Genomic DNA, 19,924 nt, shown 5'->3' with positions numbered 1-19,924 from the left:
TATGAGCGTCTGTTCTAGAGGTTCTTCTGCTTGGGCAGAAAGTTCTTTGTTTCTGTCTCCATGGAGCCGTGTCCTTGCCCTGAGACTTTTTTTTTTTTTTTTTTTTTTTTTTAATTTGTTATCTTTTTTTTTTTTTTAATAAACATGCATTGGGATTGGGCTTGAAGTTTGACATGACTATATTTATATCCCAAAGTTGCATCTTCCTGGCTGCTTGGCATCCGGGATACCAAGATACCCTTGGTATTGCTTAGTTGTACTCTCAGACACAACCCTGGCATATACCTCAGTGTGTGCATGCGCAGTCACGAATGTGCGCCCACCACCCCTAGCTCTCCAGCTGCCACCACAGGCCCTCCACGGACTCTTGCTCGTAGCTGTAAAAGAGGGTTTCTGTGGAGTTTCCCAAAGTAGCTGATGGCCAAAGGCCAAAGAACTTTAACTTTTCCAGAGATGCATTTCTAGAGAGTATGTTTGGGGTCCTCTGGTCTGGTATTGTAGTGTCCCCCGGGATTGGAGAAATAGGACCAATGAGAATATTTACATCTATATAGAGGACATTAACCTAGAGGCTGGATCGTGGGAATTCGGATCACATTTCTAAGCCATGAAGAAAATTCAGTGCACCTTGGGAATCTGGTATACCTCATCCATTCCTGTGCTGATATATGGCCTGGATACAGGCCCAAGGATCCTTAAAAACACATTTGGCAATGTTTTCAGAAGTCCTGGTGGCATTTGGACATCACCTGGCATGGGGCTGTGCATGGAGAGGAATTCCACCAGTCATGGCTCTTTGGCTACCATATCCCTGAAAGGAATCCTAGATCAGGGTCCCAGAGAGTGTTTCTTCTGTGTTAGTCAAATGCTGGAGCGACACATCAATGATTCCGGCGTTAGTTTAAAGTCATATTGAGGAAGAACTTACTAACAAGACCCCTCCCACTAAAAGGCCTCCTATTCAGGGCAGCATTACACTGAGTGGGGGGAGATGCCCATTCCCTGCCTTCCTGGGGGTACCCAATAGAAAGAGGGCGGTGGGTGATAGCAGTGCATGCCCCGGGACAGTTTGCATGGGATTGCATGGGTTCGTTAAGCGCTTTACCTTAGAAAGTTGAGTTTGGGTGATTTGTATTTAGCTCGGCCATGGCTGTAGAGTGTTCCGGGCCAGTTTTAGTGGAAAGGCTTATTATGGTTCAGCTGAAGGTTGCTATTTCATAATTAATCTCCTCTTTGTTCTCTTTCACCCATTCGTATTACTGACCCAGATAATGGATAATAGGGGGAAGGCCAGAAAGGTCCGAGTGGTACAGCCAGAGAAGTGGTTGATGTGAGGCCCCCACAACCAGAGTTGATCTGGGGAGTCACAGTCATTCCCCCACTTAAGGTCCACACTTTTTTCCCCTCTCACTTGGTGTTGTTCCTGGAGTGCCTAAGTCTGTTTGCTGCTTGGGTTGGTGAGGCTGTGTTGACTCAGTCCTAAGTCAGGCCAAGCTGTTGGGGCCACCTTGACAGGACTCCTGACTTCAGGTGACTAAAAGCCTGCTTTGCCACTCAGAGCTGCTCACCACATGCCCTGGTCATGTGGGCAATGTCCCCAGTAGGGGAAGAGAACTGTGAGTCCTCTGTGCTCAGAACTAACTGCTTGGGAGCTCAGAGCCTGCTGGCTGCCCCAGCTTGCTCCGTTGGGAACAGACAGTTCTACTTAAGGTGGTCTTGAGCAGCCTGTCATGGGACAATACACTAGCTAGGATTTTCAGGTATGCTCATCTGAGGACTCCTGAGGTCGTTCAGGACCCCTTCCCTGCCAAGTGTGTGACCTATTAACTCACCTGGTTAATGTTGGGGGCCTGTGACTCTATTCCTCTTCTGAGTTTTTTGCCTCTTGCCTCTTCCTTCCTGGTACCGCATTCCCCCATGCAGCACACCGATCCCTGTCATCCCTGGTGATCTGTCCCATTCTGGGACAAAACATGTGCTGTGTCTTTAAATGGGCGGAAGTGGCTGGCGGTGCTTTGCTTGGGTACTGCATTGATTAGGAGATTACATGGAGCTGCCGCCTGGGGGAGGAGAGTGCAGGTTCGGCTAGGTCGGTGCTCTGATCCTCCCGGCCGGCCGGCTGGCCCTCCTTGCCTTTCCTCCCCTAGGCTGCTCACTGCCGGTAGGAGGTGAGGGTGGGTGGCTGGCTGCCAGCCTGACTGTGGATGCAACTCCAGGGCTCGCTCAGTTCAGGCTTACCAGAGTACCCATCCTCATCAGAGACTGGCAGTGGCGGCAACACCCAGGGCAGCCGGCTCCAGCCTGGGGCTGGATTTGCCCAAGCTGCCCTTGGCCTCTGAGCAGCCCAGCTAAGAACTGGGAGAAGGGCAGTGAACAGAAGCAGCAGGCTCGCTCTCTCTCTCTCTCTCTCTCTCTCTCTCTCTCTCTCTCTCTCATTCAAGTCACATTACATGGGATTCTGTTCTTTTGGGACTTCGTCATCTTTTCCACTATGTCCTGGGACCTCCGGAGCTGTGACAGGGATGCAAAGGACACGGTCAGTGGATTCTCGTGACTGTACTAATGAAAGGATTCAAGCTCTCCTGGTAAGTGGAGGATGGATAAGTGTGACCTCTCCCATCTTCCTTCACCTGTGAGTTCTGCCAGCCCTCTTGAGAGGTCTCCTTGAGACAGGCCTGTCTCTCACTGGGTGGGTAGCAAGCCGTGAAACCCTGACGTTGGAGTACCTGGCTCAGTTAGCACCCACAGGGCTGTGGTCAGGGGTTTGTAGAAGTTAGGAGGCTGTGGGGAGAATCGCACAGAAACTGAAAAGAGCCTCCAGCTCTGAGGGGTCGGTCGGGTGGTTGCACACAGAGACAGAACTTTATACAAAGATGCTTTCCTTCGTCTTGCCCTTGTTCTGGGCTGGGGGCCTTGACTGTCTCCCCGGGGAGCATTTTCCTTGTCATCACTGGGGGCTAGGCACAGTGGAGGCAGCCTCTGAGATCTCTGGGAGGCCTCTTCCAAAGGAGCGAGTGATAGGGACTGGGCCCCATCTTCTAGGATGCCCAGCTAAGGAAGAGTGGCCATGTGCCTTGGGGCTTTGCAACTGTTTGACTCTTGCGGCGATTAATATTGGGGCCTGAAAAGAACTTCTGCTTTGCAGTGTGTGGGGATAGTTGTGTTCTAGCTGCAGCCGTAGGCAGAGTATTTTTACCTTCTATTTTAAAAATAAAACCCTTACTGTTCCCTCTTCTCCTTTGATCCACTGAGGACCAGATGGGTGGGGGAACTGGCTTTTTTGTCTGCTTGAGAAGGAAACTGCAGATTTTTTGCTTGGAAAACTTTGTCCTACCAGGAATCTGGTACCCCACACAGGGCGGCCTGTGCAGCGGCCTAGGAGGAGAAAGGGAGAAAGGCTCCCAGGGTTAGGGAGGGAGGGCACTTTAACTCCTTGAAGAGGGTGGAGAGAGGAGGAGGAGGAGGAGGAGGAGGAGGAGGAGGAGAGCTTGGGTATGCAGGAATGCATCCTACCTTCATTGAGTACCTGCTGTCCAAGCTGGTCCCTGGGGCAGGTGAGGCCATTCCTGTGGGTGGCAGGTTGATCTTTAGGATCAGGTATAGGGTCAAGCACTTTAACCAAGGAGTCTGAGCCTGGCTGCAGGTCACTACTGTTTTTCTAGAAGCCCCCTAAACAACCCCCAGCCCCCAACCCTGGCAAAGTGTAGCTCTCCTGCTGCAAACATGAGCATTCTTTAGAGGGCCTTGAGAAGGCCGGAGAGCTGAGCAAGATTAGCTCATAATAACTGCAAGCTCCTGAGCTGGTGACAACCAGGGACTGCTGAGCATTGAGTTGCTTCTCTTAACATTGGGTGCTAGGGGGCTGGGTCCTTGTGCTGAAGCCTCTCCTTTGAGTTTGAGACAAGAAAGTCCCAGCCCTACAGCGATCCTTGCTTTCTTGGGGGCTTTGCCTGTTCCACTGTGTGGTACACTGCCTCTTGTCATCAGGAATTCTAGGCCCACATGGGTGGTCAGAGCTGCGCTCATTCCTCAGCGGAGTAAATCCAGGCATCTCAGAAAAGCGCAGGTACTTCACTTCCGGAAGCACAAAGACCCTGGGCTTTTGATCAAAGTCACTCTGCACCTTCCTTTCCCTGTTGTCAGCAGACTCTCAGCTCAGGACCTAGGTACTCTGACTGTCATTCAGATGAGACATCACTTTAACACAGGCGCTTCTTGGCTCAGCCCGGCTTGGTCCCTCAGGGACATGCAGAGATGTTTGCCTTTGAAATCTGTTGTGAGTATCTCTTGCTGCATTTCAACCAGGAGAGCAGTGCTCAGCTGGGAGCTGTAATTGCCCAACCTTGTCTTCTTCAGATGAACAGAATCAGGGGATATTCCTGTCGTTTACGCCAGTCTGGGATGATGCTGTTCGATCGTGACCTTCTGTCTCACGAACGATAGACACATTAGTCCACTGTGTCCCCTCTTTGCAGTTGTATTGTGGCTGTTTTGGGGCGAAAAGGGGCTGGCTCCCTTCGCCATCCCATGCTAGGTGTGCCCTGTTCCCAAGAGGCAGGATGATGACCTGGGAAGTACTAAGTGCCTGTGGACCAGGATGGGGTTAGCAGGCCTTCTAATGATTGGAGTCATCTCTAGGAACACTTCTAGGATCCCTCCTGTATATAGGTGACAGAGACATGCTGGTACTTACGCTCCTTACATCGAAGTAAGCAGTGCTCTACCACTTATTGAAATTTACTTTGTGTCAAGCTCCATTAAGTACTTTGCGTGTATTAGCACGGGCCATGCAGAACTACAACTATGACCCCTCGTTTTACAGACCAGGAAGCTGAGGCAGGGGTCAGGTCGCAGCGAATCCGCCTGTTTTTGGTGACTCTGGCAACCTATTTTCTCTGTCTGTAAGACCGCACTATACTGCCCTTCCCTGCTCTGGTGCCTTATTAGGTCATTTAACTGGACTTGGAAGATTGTAGTCAAGTAATCTCGTTCGAGTCATACTGTATCCCAATGAAGTATGTGTTCTGGGTTGACAAAATGTCTATTCTGTGTTGGTGCTAGGTAGACTGAGCTCTAGAGTCATAGACTGTTGAGGTTAAATTCATGTAACTAGTTCATGAAAGGGTGAAGCCTGGCTTCACTAATTTATGTGTGTGAGCATGTGCTTGTGCGCCTGTTTGTGTGTGAATATGGAAACCAAAGCTCGGCGTCTGGGTGTCTTCCTTAATTGCTTCTGGCCTGATTCTTTGAGACCAGTTCTCGTCATCACTGTATCTGGAGCTGAAATTTAGTCGGGCTGGCTGGTCAGTGGGCTCAGGGAATTCAGTGTTTGCCGTGCCGAAAAGTCCGTGGACCAATCCCAACTTTTTACATGGGTGTTGGGAATCCAGACTCGGGTCCTTGTGCCTTTATGGCAAGCATTTTACCCACTGAACCATTTCTTTAGCCCTCTCATAAGCAGAGGACAATCATAATAAGAGCAAGATGTTTCTCTGTTGCGAAGGTTCAAGGTCTTCAAGTCCATATCTCTGTTTCAGAGGTTCACGGGCTGCAAGTCCATAAGCTCACCCACCCCTTCTTTTCCCGAATGTTGATTAAGTTTTCGTTATTTGTAACCCTTTGCCTAGGAAGGTAGACATTTAAAGTGTGTAAACAGTCATTCATGACCCCAGTCTTCTACAAATCAGTTCTCTCGAAGGTAGAGTGAGCCCCCCTTCCCTGCACACATAGTAGAAGTCAGTCAATGCTATTGGCCAGATAAATACAACCAACGAGTCTAGAGACTGATTTCTGCTAGTTTCCACAGAGCATGTTCCTCGGGTAAATGGAGGACGCTTGGATCTGGATTAAGTAAATAAAGTTTTCCTTTACACAGCAACTTGCCCATAACTCACAGAGTTCCAAGGTGATGCATTAGGTTACAGGTTTTCATTGTGTGTGTGTGTGTGTGTGTGTGTGTGTGTGTGTGTGTAACTGACAAGTGGCTACATCAGGAAAGAATTCCTTCACATTATTTCTCCTTCATCAGGGAGGAACTTAATTAAACTGCCTCAAAAGTTGCCTCAGTCATCCGGCCATGATTTGGTGAGTAAGTCGGCCTTCAATCCACTGGTAATTTGGCGAGTAAGGTAGGGGTTGTGGTGGTAGAAGCCAAACGGAGGTGAACAAATGAATAAGGCTGTGGCCGAGTTGCAGAGTGAAGTTTCCTTTTGACTCTGGAAGCCAGTGTTCCTCTGTCTCCACATGGCTGCTCTCTCCACTCACTCTCTGAGTGATGTGAAGTTACCTCTGATTCCCTTAGAGCTTCAGAACAGAGCTCAGTTTTGTGAGGCCACTTTCTCCAGATTGCTGTCCCCACAATGGCCCCGGCAGACTGTGCTGGCAACATCTGTAGGATCCCCTCAGATCCTTCCTGTTCCTGCTCTTTACATCTGCTGGGTTCTGTGGTCCAGGCGGCCCAGAGCCCGAGGCTCACACAGACCTTCCGGAAAGTCAGTGTAGGGGGGAAGCTGATTTTGAGACAAAAATAAATAAATAAAATAAACAAAACCAACCAACCAACCAACCAACCAACCAGCCAACCAGCGAACCAACCAACCAACCAATCACAGCTTAAGAGAGCTTAGTCCAGCACAGCAGGGAAGCACTTCCAAGGTGAGAACTCAGTTCTTTATTTTTATTTTTTAAATAGGCAGATGTTAGGTCTCAGACCGGGGACAAGTGACTCCTGAGGTGCCTATTTAACGGGTGTGAGTACAGATGAACTTGCCTGATGCATTCTTACCTGATTTAGGAATGAGAGTTCTCCCCTCCACCGCCCCAGCCTGCGCTCCATTTCTTCCCAGGGGACTGGGTAGCCCACTGACTGGCTTTGGTTCTCATTTCCCAGGCATTAAGGGGCAGCCATGTTTTATTGACGCCGTAGGTCAGTTGCCCATTATTCTCTTTCTTTTTACATCTGTTAGTGAATGATTTCCTGTTTCTTCCCCCCATCTCTTGTCTAGACCCCATACTTATCTCTTGAGGGTCTTCCTGGGAGAGATGTGCTGTGGAAGACAAGGGAGCCCAGGGGCAGTCTCCATACATCTCCTGGACCTGAGCCTGACCTCACAGCCTTTGAGAGGCTTCCCAGAAGGCAGGCAGCAGAGGCCTGGGTCTCAGTGGCTTGAGAGAGGACTCGTGAATGGGAATCTTGTTATTACCTCGTAGCCTGCTGTGGGCCTGATAGGGGATGTCTGTTTACCTTAGGTGGTGATATTTTTTGAAAGTAGGGCATTAGATGCCAGTGCTGGGTAGATTAGTTGTCTCACAGCTTCTTTTTTTTTTTCTTCTTACAAATGGTCTAGGAAAAGGCCCCAGTTTTTATAGAGCTGTAGCATGTGCTGTAGTCCCTTGGAGTACTTGTTTAGCCGGCAGGGGATATTGGGGAAAAAAAACCCAACAGACCTTCATTTGAGAGTATTAACTATTCCTTTACAAACATCGCACCACAGGCGTGCCCTCCCGTGAACACTGAGATTTATCTTATCATTCTGCAGGAAGGAGTACGCGTGTTCATGACTCTGCGTGCTGACCTTCTAAGATGTAAATCTCCCGAGGGACAGACAGCCCAGGGTGCTGAGGGAATCTGATACTATGGGTTTCTTAAGATGATAGACTGTTCTCACATGTCACCCAGGCTTCTACAACGGGCCAGCCATAAGCATCACTTGCTTTGCTGTGTGACTGGGGCCACAATCATTCCTTTTAGAAGGAAGCATTTACTGTCGTACAAATCAAATGATGGGTACCCAAGGTATCAAAGCTCTTGGCTTGAACCCGTTCCTCCTGGTTAGTGTGTGTGTGTGTGTGTGTGTGTGTGTGTGTGNGNGNGNGNGNGNGNGNGNGNGAGAGAGAGAGAGAGAGAGAGAGAGAGAGAGAGAGAGAGAGATTATTTCTAGAAAAGATAATTACTGTTTCTGGGGACAGAAGCTGAAGACAGAGCCCCTCTGACCTTGCTGAATAGTCCAGAAGGCTGGGCATTTTTCCTTCAGTGACCTCTTAAATGAAGGGATGTAATAAACTGGGTAATGCTTGGTGACTTTGCACTCACTTAGGAAAGAGAAAAGCCTTTTTATGGTATCCATTTCTTTCCGTGTGTGCATGTAGGAGGTCAGAGTCCAACTCACAGCTCTGCCCTTCTCTCCTTTCTCCGTGTGGGTTCTGGGGATTGACGTTGGGCTAGACCAGCAAGCCCCTTTAACTACGTTTGACATCATTCCAGCCATTCTTGGTCTGTCTGTCTGTCTGTCTGTCTGTCTGTCTGTCTGTCTTATCTGTCTAATGTATGGTGGTGTGTGTGTGTATGTATAGGGGCAGTTATACATTTGTATACTGGTGAGTTCACCAGTGGAGCCCAGAGGTCAACATCAGGTCTTTTCCTTCAGAGCTCTTCCACCTTCCTTGTGGGAGAGGGTCTCACTGAAACTGAAGCTCTCACTGCTTGAGCTGGCCACGCTGGCCACGCTGGCCAGCAACGCTCAGGTTTTGCCTGTGTCTGACATCTCAGAGCTTGGATTATGGGCAGCTGTGCCCTTCTCTACCCAGCACCTTCTAGCGACCAGGCTGCCTTGTGCAGCGAGTGCTTTACCCACCGAGGCAACTCTCAGCCCCGGCTCCTCAATGCTAGCACTATTTGTTTGTTTGTTTGTTTTTGGCTTGCAGAGAGACATTGTGTTAAACTGAGGAGAGCAGGTTAGGCCAAGATAATCACCCCCAGTTATTTTCACTGTTTATAAACTTATTTTATGATCAGTCCAAGTCCCTTCAGGTTCTGGTCAACACTGCCTTATGCAGTGGTTCGGCAGTACAGGCTGTTGAGTCTTATGGAATCTCCCCCATAGTCACCATGGTAGGGAGGACTGCATGGGTCTTATACTCTCCATACTTGTCACACACCAGTCAGAGGCAGTCACATGAGCCCGGCTGACAGCAGGACACCTGGGGACTATGGACTTCTGAATGGAGAAGGGGCGAGTTGGATTCCTAAGGCTGCACAGAGCCCACTATAACTGGGAATGGCAGTTCAGAATAATGCTGGAAATGAGGGCCCTGCATTAAGATACCGAGGAAGAACTCCCCTGACCTAGCCATGATCCATCCACATTATTTTCAGTTTGCAGCTCATTTTTATTTTATTTTATTTTATTTTGTATATTTTGCACACCAAGATTATCCCAGTGTATTTGGTTTTTACTTTTAAAAATAGTTATTTTTTTTTTTTTATAAATTCATACCCTAGTACATTTTTCATTTTGTTGCTTTATAATACTAGAGATTGGACCAGGGCACTGGACCATGGAGTGATGTCCATACTTCTCTTATTATTATTATTTTTAATATTTATTCAAAATCCTATGATTTGCCTGTTAGACTGGTCTGTGAAGTCACTCAGTAGCCCAGGCTGACTTTGAACTTACGATCTTCCTGTCTCAGCCTCCTGAGTAGCTGGCATTATAATCTTTCCTTACCAGGCCCAGCTTTCTGTGCATTCAAAAATGACTCGAGAAATGAGAAGGCCAAATGACATGTAAAAATCACATGACATCCTATTTACGTTTTTGAGGACATGACACCACCATTATGTCACAGACTATCCGTGGTCTGCACGCTACAACACAGAGTGAGGCACTGTTGACCAAGACCTGTGTCCTGCGAACCTGGGTCCCTAATAAAAAAATGTTTGCTCCAAGATGAGGTAAATATAGTTCTTAAGAGCAGCACACTGTTAATGTTTGTGTGGTGGATTCTTTTTTGCTAACAATAGCATTCCAAGGGTTTTCTTATCAATTATGAGGAGGACAGTGCTAACAATAAGTAATGCTTATGTGAAAATTTGCTGCATGACAGGTTTGTTTCATTCTAAAATTCGAGACAGGGCCTTGCTACATCTTTCAGGTCTTTCCGTGTTGCTTAGCTTTGAGTTCTTAACTTGCCTTGAATGCCTAATCCTTGGCATGTCAGTCTGTCCCAAAGTTCATGTTCTTTCTTTCTTTCTTTCTTTCTTTCTTTCTTTCTTTCTTTCTTTCTTTCTTTCTTTCTTTCGTGTAGCCCTGGATGTCCTGGAACTCTCTCTGTAGACCAGGCTGGCCTTTGAACTCATAGAGATCCGCTTACTTCTGCCTTCCAAATGATGGGATTAAAGGCGTGTGCTACCACTGCCCCAACTTCTCTTTTTCTCTTGCCCCGTTTTACCTGATCTTACAAAATATATATTGTTCAGGCTGGCCCAGAACTTATGATCCTCTTACCTCAACTTTCTAAGTGCTCTCTCACCTGAGGTCCTGAGTCCCTGTGTTTTGCTACTTAGGTGGCAAAGCAATTGGAGGGCAGGTCTTTGCCTCTGAGGAAAAAAAAATTAAGATATGTGAACTGATTTATGATAATGGTGTTTGATGATGTAAAGTGCAGTTACCAAGGACATGGTAGAGCAGAATGGGGGTTAAAAAGGATTGAGAAGGGGTGAATAGTGCAAATGAGACACAGGGTGATTCTTGAGTGGAGGCCACTGACATTTCAAGAAACCATTAAGCCTCTGAGGTAGGGAGAAGGCAAGAATAGTTGCCAAAACCAAAACAAGGACCCTGTGGAAGGGAGAGAGATGAGCAGTCCAATATAAGAGGGGGACATAGGGCGCATGTGGGCACTGGGGTAGAAGCTTAAATGACAAAACACAGTCCAGGGAGAAATCTCTTAGAAGATATGTAGACTCCTGAGCCTCCCCCTCACACACAACACACACACACACACACACACACACACACACACACACACACACACACACACACACACACACCTTCCACAGTCTTGTTAGAAAGGTGGTATTTAATTGCCCTATAACATAGGTGACAAAACAGAGTCTCAGGGCCAAATGACAGAGCAGAGAGAAGGTTTAAGGAGCTAAGCTCACACACTAAGGAGTGTGAACTCGCAGCATCTCCTCTCTGCCATGGTGCAGATCTGCCCAAATCTGGAGAGCTTTCAATGTCACTGTAACTTAGAGAAACGCTGCCAGGGCTAAGGCCTTCTGCGTTTGGGGGTTTTCTTCATCCATGGATGCAATAGCTGTAGCATGCCCAGTGTGTAGAACCCCACAGGAAGCCAGAATCTACTCACATCTGACTTAGAAACTGTCCCTTCAAGGCTAAGCTAGGAGATATTTAATTAAAATAGAGACGAGAACTGGTGAGATAGCGCAAACCTTTAAGACGCTTACTGACAAGCATGAAGTCTTGAGTTTGATCTCTGAATCCTACATGGTAACAGAGAACTACTAATTGTCCTGTTACCTCCACACGGAAATTGTGGCATGTATGCACACACACACACACACACACACACACACACACACACGTGACAATTTTTTTTAAGATGAAATATCTCAAACAGAAGAATTGCACCTAATATAAGCACACAGCTTGGTGAAGGACATCATATTTGTCTCTTAACCATATCCAGTTGAGCCTTGCCTTAGCATATCACAAGTGAAGGCATCCTTTAAGACTGATGACGATGTTCAAAGGCCCCAGAGTGCAAGCCTCAGGGAATGCAAATAGTTTCAGAACTGCACTTTCACTGGGCACCAAACATGGTCTTGTCTCCTATGTATAGGAGGTGGGTAATGCTGCAGCTTGCACATAGTTGTAGTATTGCCCTAAGTGACGGCCTCATGAGGTAGGGCTCATTTTATAAGCTGTGCCCTGGACTTCTGGGAAAATATGCAAATGAATCTGTTCTTCACCAGTTGTGTGATTATTAAAACTTCCTTCCCGCCTACTATTGCTGATTCTCTTAGATTAAAAAAAAAAAAAATTGGTAATAGCCATACTTGCCTTAGGGGGCTGTTGTGAGGATGGTTTGGTCTATTATTAATGTTGTTGTTATTATTATTATTATTATTATTACTATTACTATTATTAGTTTGAGACAAGGTTTCTCTGTGTATCTCTGGCCATCCTGGAACTCACTCTGTAGACCAGGCTGGCCTTGAACTCAGAGATTCCCCTGCCTCTGCTAGGATCAAAGGCATGTACCTCAACCACTCTGCAGGATGGTCTGTTTTAAATGAGTACATGTAACGTGGAGGAAGGGACCAGACACTCACAGCCGCGTTGTGAATGTTAACGTGCTCTCAGACGGTTGTGTGAAGGAAGAACGTGCCTGCAGCCTTTGCCTTCCAACCAATCAGGTTAGATCGTCCTATTCTAGATGGAGCCGGAGAACTTTGGTTATTATCTCTTCTGTCTTTGCCTTATGAGAACTGAGGGTCACTTGCGGTCAGCTCTACCCTTCTTTCAAGTGAGCCACCTTTCAAGCTCTGTTTTGACTTCATTGCTACAACTTTTCCACATTGCCACACATGGGCATAGTCGCTTGACTACTTCACTGGACCCTGGAACTTGCTCTGGTGTTTAATCACAAGGAAGGGTGTGACCGTAGCAGGACACACCCTCATCTCTAAGGGGATAGCAGTGTCACACCTGAGATTGCCCTGTCCCGCTTTGGGCTGATGAACCTCAGAATACAATGCTTCTACAGTTCTTTTCAAGTTCCCACTACATTCTGCTTTAACTATGCATTCGTTCACTCTACTAAGAATTCTTGCGTGTTCGTTGAGCTTAGCTGTAGGAAGAAACATTGGTAAGAACTGGTCTTTGCCCTGGGTGCAGGTGGGGGAGGCTGCTTGCTGGACTAGAGGAGCCAGAACTGGGCCCCTGGTTCAGGTGGCACCATACAGGAAAATCCCACTGGAGGGGATTGGATGCTTCCTCTACTGTAGTGCAAATAGATTCATCTTTCAGTTCAGATCTTTTTTTGGACCCTTTCTCCAGAGACCAGGAGCCTCTTGTTTCATAATAGCTTCCCTGCAGCGACCTCAACTTTTATCCTTCCTGATGGTCATTGTTTTTACATGGGGGTAGGAGGCATTTGGACATGGCATGCAAAACTCCTTTGCTCTTCATAGTCTTAATTTGACAGACCTGATGTATGCAAATTTGGGACACAACCATTGGCTTTTGAAGGTGATTTGCTTTGCAGAGCACATGTCTCCCACTCCCTGCCCCCTTTCTGCATTTATTTTACATATATCAACCCCGGCGTGTCCCAAAGATTTCTTTTAGACTTCCAAATCACTTCTGGAAGATTCCTATTTCATTCTCTTGCCTTCTTTGATATAAATAAACAAAATAATATTCTGGCGAGGCTCATCCGTAGTGGGAGCCAACCACAGCCCCGCCTAGCCAGTGAGGAGCCATTGCCTAACCCAGGACATCAGTAGCAGTACTAGTGATGAATGTACACGTAGGGTGGGTTAAGCATAAGCTTTGTTAAGTGCTGAGAGTGGAGTGTGCAGCCAGAGGATTGGCTTTTCTTACTTGGTGCTGTCTTCTGACTAATTCTCCTGAGCATATTCCTAGGCATAAGTTAGAACCACTTTGGGGCTGATCAGTAGCTCTAAATGCAGTGAATAACTGTTTTTGGCACCAGTCACTAGACACTCATAGCCATCGTCAGGAAAAGGATTCTAAATTAAAATCGCGCACTGCTTTCCTTTCCGTCTTGGGTTTGCTGCTTGGAAAATGAGTGTTAAGTCTCCTACCCAAACCTTTCACATCCTCTCTATCATTTCTGTTGTCCTCATGACAGGGTCTCCGTCTGTAGTCTGGACTTATCTTGAAGTCATGATGATCACCTTGCCTTAGGCTCCCCAGTGCTGGGATTATTTGGCATGTGTCACCGTGGTTGGCTCCTCCCAGTCATTTACACTGGAAACATCTCTACCATTTTTTATTTGTCCTTCCTCACTCCCCATATGGTTAATTTTATCGTTGTAGCATCTCTTAATCTATTCCCCCCCCCTCGCCATTTTCATGACCTTTGCCATTATTTTTTTTTTTTTTTTCTAAATTTCCAGTAGGCAGTATTGGGTCTAGCACCTAGGCCATGTGAGTGCTAGGCATGTGATGTTCTCCTGAGCACTTACACCCTGTGTCACCAGCCCCTTAGTCTTTTTATTTTATAATCTCGTTAGTATTTCCCTTGGTGTGTCACAGAAGCCACCTGACTGATATCCTTTTAAAAACCACTTTACTGTGCTATATTCACTTGCTGTAAAATTTATTCGCAGCACACGAGCCCATGGCTTTCATAACTGGCCAGAGATAACTGGAGCCTTTACTATAGCCGCTGTCAGAACCCTTCATCACCCCCAGAAGAAATCCTGTACCCTTGACTAGCATCTCTACCTTCTTTTCTGCGGTTAACCCTTTCTGTCTCTCTAGGTCCCCTGTTCGGGGCTTACTTGCATATGAGTGGAGTCATATAGGCAAACACAGAGACACCTTGCTGTATGTCTGGTCTCCAGTCTGACTCTGTCCTGACTCATCACCCATTCTAACCTGCCGTAAGCCTTCTATCTCAACTCGCCGCACCTCCTTCCCAGAGTATTCTGGGTACCATTTTTTATCGTGGAAATCGTTGACTTCGTAGTTTGCCTCTGCCTGTGCAGATCACCCTTGTCATTCAGACTTCGCTTCATGACCACAGGCTTGAAACACATCACCCAGTCGGCTCCTGTCTCAAGTAGGAGTTAACCTTCCATTCTCTGAGCATGTAGCTGGGAATCCCAAAGTGTTGTTGTCATTCTATCTTCTCTACTGTATTCTTTCATAGTTGTTTTCTAAAAACAAAAACAAACAAAACAAAACAAAACAAAAAAACAGAACTAAGCAAGTGTTTGAAGAAAACATATCAGTAGTTAGACAATTTTTTTTTTTTTGCAACACAAATTTTCTTTCCGTTGGCAGTGTTGACAAATCAGAAACTATGGCATTGAAAGTAAGAACCATCAATCATAATTTTACTCCTCAGAGGTAATCACTTAGGATTTGGGCTAATATTGTTGAGAGCATTATATGTCTATTATAGCTGACAGATGTATTTGTAATTCACTCAATATAATTAGAATAGTCTAATTACTAAGTACTGACTGTGTGTGTGTGTGTGTGTGTGTGTGTGAGAGAGAGAGAGAGAGAGAGAGAGAGAGAGCGAGAGAGAGCGCTCAAGTTCGTGGGCAAAGGCAGAGGAAGACATCTGGTACCTTGCTCTATCACTTTTCCCCTCTTTTCTTTGAGATAAGGAGACAGGATGTCTCGCTGAGCCTGGAGGTCCCCATAGATATCTCAAGTCCCAGAGATCCTCCTGTCTCTGGTCCACCTTCCAGAGCTCTGGAGTTACAGGTGTATGAGACTACACCTTGCTTTTACATGGATTCTGGGGATTTGAACTCGGGTCCTCAAGCTTGCCACGTGTTCTTACCCATTGAGCCATCTCCCTTACATTTTTTTTTTTAATTAATTGAATACTCGAGTGCTATGCATACTCACTAAGGCTGTGTGAAGCTCGAAACCCTCTTACCTTAGCCTTCCTAGTGTTGGGATCTATAAGCATGGGCCTCCAGACCTGGTGACTGTTGCTTGTGCTGCTAGCATTGCGAGTATGTATCATTGCTGCCTAATCCATTTGTATTCATCACCCAGGTTATTTTTAAATTGTCAGCTTTAAAATAATGTTATGACTAATATTCGTCAGATAAAAATTGAGACGCCAGATTTCTGTATCAAAGGCTTTGATTCATAATCCACATTGCTACTGAAATGTACTACACTTAACCTGCAGTTTTTGAGAATGCCCACGTGGTGTTAGCAATCGTTACAACCTTTGCCAATCTGATTTTCAAAAAAACAAAAAAAAAAAAACAAAAAAAAAAAAAAACGGCATCTCAGCGTTGCATGAATTTGTATTTCTTTGATCGTCGGTGACATGTTTTTAGTTTCCCTTTCTGATTTATGTCCTTCTGTGAACTACCTGGATTGTTTTTTTGCCAGCTTTTCTGCTGTCTTTTTCTTACTAAGCACTCTTCCCTATTAGAGACATTAACAGTCTGTTATTTGTGAGGATTTTTGTAGAGTTTTTTTCTGTGTTTCAACTTGAGGTAAATTTTGGTATGCTGAAGTTTATTTTAATGTGACCACATCAACCAATCTCCTCCTTGTGGTTTCTATGTTTGGAAGTATTCACAGAAAGTTCTTCCTCAGCTTGGAGTGTATGCACCTATGCTTCCTCTAATGCCAATGTGATTTTACTTTCAAATGAAGATATTAGGGTCAACAAGATGACTTAGTGGATAAAAGCCCCACTGCAAGTAGTCCTCTGACCTCCACGTGTGGTAACAGACACACACACACACACACACACACACACACACACACACACTCGGGGGGGAGGGAGAGAGAGAGAAAGAGAGAGAGAAAAGTATACAGTTAAAAATCAGCACGCAGGCCTTTTGCAGAGGAAAGGAAAATGCTTGCTGAATAGCCTCAATGACCTTGATCTCCTGGTCTTCCTGCCTTCATCTCCCAAGTATAAGAATTATACACATGTGCTTTCACACCCACCTCCATTCTGTTTTGATATAAAATTCCGCCTACCGTCATGAAACTCAGCTGATACTGCAGCATGAATCTGAACCATGCAGCCTATATGGACAAGCGGCGGTCTTCAGTTGTGTGGGGAGAAGAGGTGGTTTTCTCCAGCACAGGCTATCTGCTTGGTATGAACTCCCCCCGGCAAAGTGTTACTGTCCATCAGCTGCTCACAGTCTACTCCTCGTCATCCTTTTTGAAGTTCTCTCCGTCTTTCCCTGTGGATGGGATGTCTCAGTAAGCCGGATGTAGCACACACACATTCCATACAGGTTTGAGTGAGTGGATAAACTAATGAGCTGGGACATCGATGGGAGGTCAGATGCCACAGGCTTGTTCATGTAAAAAGCTCTGGAGAGTGCTCACCTCCCTTAGGATCCTAAGGGGAACGGAAGAAGGGAAATGAAGCTTTAGGGTCTGAGAAGGAAGCAGGCCGAGGTCTAGGACCCAGCCAGTAGGCCCTCCTAGACCATGAATTATACTGGGGAATTCCTAAGGGTGCTACAGAATTGGAAATTGGGGGCAGGAGGATTATGTCAGGGAATCCTCCTTAGGCAAGAATTGGAAACAGATCTTTGAAGGAGAGCTGGGACATGAGGTTAGGGTAGATTCATGGCTTGTGGCCATTCCGTGAGGAAAGAACAGTGTGGTTAAGTTTTAAAAAGTTTTGCAAAAGAATTTTTTCCCCACATTCCTTTCTGTCTCATTTGCTTTAGATAAAAGTTGTTTGTACAGCCGAGAAAGTCATTTTCAGTGCCTGAGCTCTTGGGTGGGAAACCACCTGGGAGCTAGAACTAATAGCTGTGAGAGAAATGGTTCCACTCAGGGCCGCCTTTCTGCTGACCTTCCAGTTCCACTCGTGGCAGAGGTGAAATGGTTATCTTCTAAGATTTAACTTGAGCATTGTGCGCATCCTTACTAGAGTAACTGGACAAATTCTTACTATGCATGGTTCCATGCTATGTACGGCTGCTCTGGAAGCTGATGAAGAAGACACTATCTGGGTGCAGTCCTTTGGGATGTGGGCATCTGTGTGGGAGGTGGGAGGTGGCTACTCAAACAGGAAGAGTGGTGAGATAGACAGCTCGGGAGGTGATCCTTCAACCTTTAAGTCATCTGAAGGAGGAGTTTGTTTTCTGAGGACCCTCCCCCCTTCCGTGCCACAAAAAGGCAATAACAAGAGACCATTGAGATAGAGAGAATGAGATGGATGGATGGACAGATGGATGGATGGATGGGTGGGTGGGTGGGCAGATGGATGGATGGATGGATTGGGGGGACGATTGTGACAGAGAAAGCATGTACAAATGCTGAACATAATTGCTGGAGAAACCAGCAGAGAGAAGTCGTTGAAGCCATGGTGTGGTGGTACCCACCCGTCATCTGATTGGAGGCAGTGGCAGGTGGTACCCACCCGTCATCTGATTGATTGGAAGCAGAGGCAGGTGGTACCCACCCATCATCTGATTGGAGGCAGAGGCAGGATCGTCAGAAGCTCGAGACCAAGCTGGCTGCAAAGTAAGACAAGATCTCAGACTAATAGAAGTCATTGAAAATGGTTGGTAACTTGTCTTGACCATCAGCTAATTAGCATGCAATTAAAATACTTCTAGTCCCCTGGTAGATGAGCAAGAAAAGGGCATTGGCCTCCATATCTTTTGTCCCATCTGTCACCATTTCCTCCATCAGTGTCGTCTTTTCTTCCAGGAGTCAGACATCTTCAGCTTGTCTGCTTAATTTGCACTGTGACATGGGCACATCTTTCATTTAAATGTTTCCTATGGTTTGCTATCTCTGCCCCTGTAACAGTGAAGTTGATTAAGTATGGCAGAGTTTGTATGGTCTTCAATGGCAGAAATATTTATCCATCCTTTTACAGAGAATAATTGCCATACCCTGCCACGTTTAGACAGTGGGGGACTGATTCCGAACTGTTTTAGCATGAAAGTCATGGTCTGTATCAAGCCATGCAGTTTTCTTAATGAAGGCCCCTCTCTCTTGGGACTTATCTGTGGACTGGTGGTGCTGGAATGGGCCTCTTGAAGACACACTCTAACCACCTGAATTGCCCTAACAATATTACTGCCATAATATTAGTTTCTGATATTTTCTTACTGTTCCCTGTGTGCCAGTATTAATTATAGAGAGCCCGGGGCTTTGTGGGAATCAAGAAAGGCGTCTAAGGTCATCTAAAGCTGCAGCTTGAGCTGTCTGTAGGATAAGTGCCCTTGCCCTAAAGGCTGATCTGCATAACCTGTGGGGCCTCCAACCACTCTTTGCTCCCAGCGATCTCTTTTTCAAGTGTCTTCCTTCCCCTCTGGGATTTCTGGATCTACCATCAGCCACCCTTTGCTCCTCTGTCTGGTGGGAAGTCTGTTTCTCTTGGCGCATCCATGCTTGGACCAGTTTTCTTTTGAACCTCTACCCCCTCTTATCAACACCCTTTCCTCTTTACTCTGCCAGCCCCAGTCCTCTTACCCTTCTTGGGGGGGGGGGGTGTTTCGAGAAGCACATGAGCTCCCAGGGCTCCTTCTCCATCACTGTCCCATGCCTGGGTGGAAGCTGCCACCCAGGTGGTCTCTGAGATAACTAGTGCCTCATGCTGAGCTAGGATGGAGAACAGAACATAAGGCCTGGAGTGGCCAGAGAGGCAGTCCCTGGGCAGCCTGAGCAGGCATCTCTGACCTTTGTGGAGAGAAGGCGTTCTTAAAGGGACAGCAGGCTCTTTTCTTTCCTGGTGGCTGACTGCCAGTTCAGATGCCAAGGATTTGAAGAGGCCATTGTTCTGGTGCTGAGAGAAGGGCCCAGACCGGCTAGTCTCTTTCTCTTTTCCCATTTTCATCCACGTGTTCCCCCTCTGCTGTGCCGCATGTCAAGTGTGGAAGAACGGTGAGCTGTCTTGGGTCACCTGCTCCCTCTGCTCCCCCACCCCCCCGAATCTGAAGACAGCCTTGTCTTTGGCATAGCCTGCACTGGGCCATCAGCTCCCCTCCCCCCAGGGTGGTTATTCCTGTGAGGAAAATAAAAGTCTCCATAGACTCTAGTTTGTCCCCGATGCACTGTTTACTTGCCCCAGGTAGTGAGGTAGGCAAAGGACACAAGTGACTTTTCTCCAGATGTCTCACCAGCACCACCTGTGCTGAACACCTGGGATGCTTGTTAAACTGCAGGTGCTAGAACTTCTGGGCCCCAGAATCTAAGTGTCACTAGACAAAATAGAGTTGCCCTGTGACTGACCTGGCTAGGCATCAGAATCATGTGGAAATCCCTACATTTCAGCCAGGTAGCAATAACAGCTGCTGTTGTCGTCGTCGTCGTCTTCTTCTTCTTCTTCTTCTTCTTCTTCTTCTTCTTCTTCTTCTTCTTCTTCTTCTTCTTCTTCTTCTTCTTCTTCTTCTTCT

General features: G+C 46.7%; 1 protein-coding gene across 10 annotated transcripts in view; it reads left to right on the top strand.

Moving 5' to 3' along the window:
• Window positions 1–19,924, top strand: part of Gramd1b (GRAM domain containing 1B) — a 234,647-nt gene that overhangs the window by 149,096 nt on the left and 65,627 nt on the right. Inside the window, exon 1 of one of the 10 annotated variants that reach the window (XM_021205894.2) lies at window positions 1,665–2,585. The exons of the other annotated variants lie outside the window; for them this stretch is intronic. Coding sequence (XP_021061553.1) covers window positions 2,563–2,585 — 23 coding nt within the window. The 5' untranslated portion in view covers window positions 1,665–2,562. Of the gene's footprint in view, window positions 1–1,664; window positions 2,586–19,924 lie in introns of those variants that run through there. 10 annotated transcript variants of the gene reach the window in all.

The sequence above is a fragment of the Mus pahari genome, chromosome 10 (genome assembly GCF_900095145.1).
Source record: "Mus pahari chromosome 10, PAHARI_EIJ_v1.1, whole genome shotgun sequence".
Lineage (NCBI taxonomy): Eukaryota > Metazoa > Chordata > Mammalia > Rodentia > Muridae > Mus > Mus pahari.
Note: the sequence above shows the minus strand (reverse complement) of the source record. Positions and strands in the feature narration are given on the sequence as shown.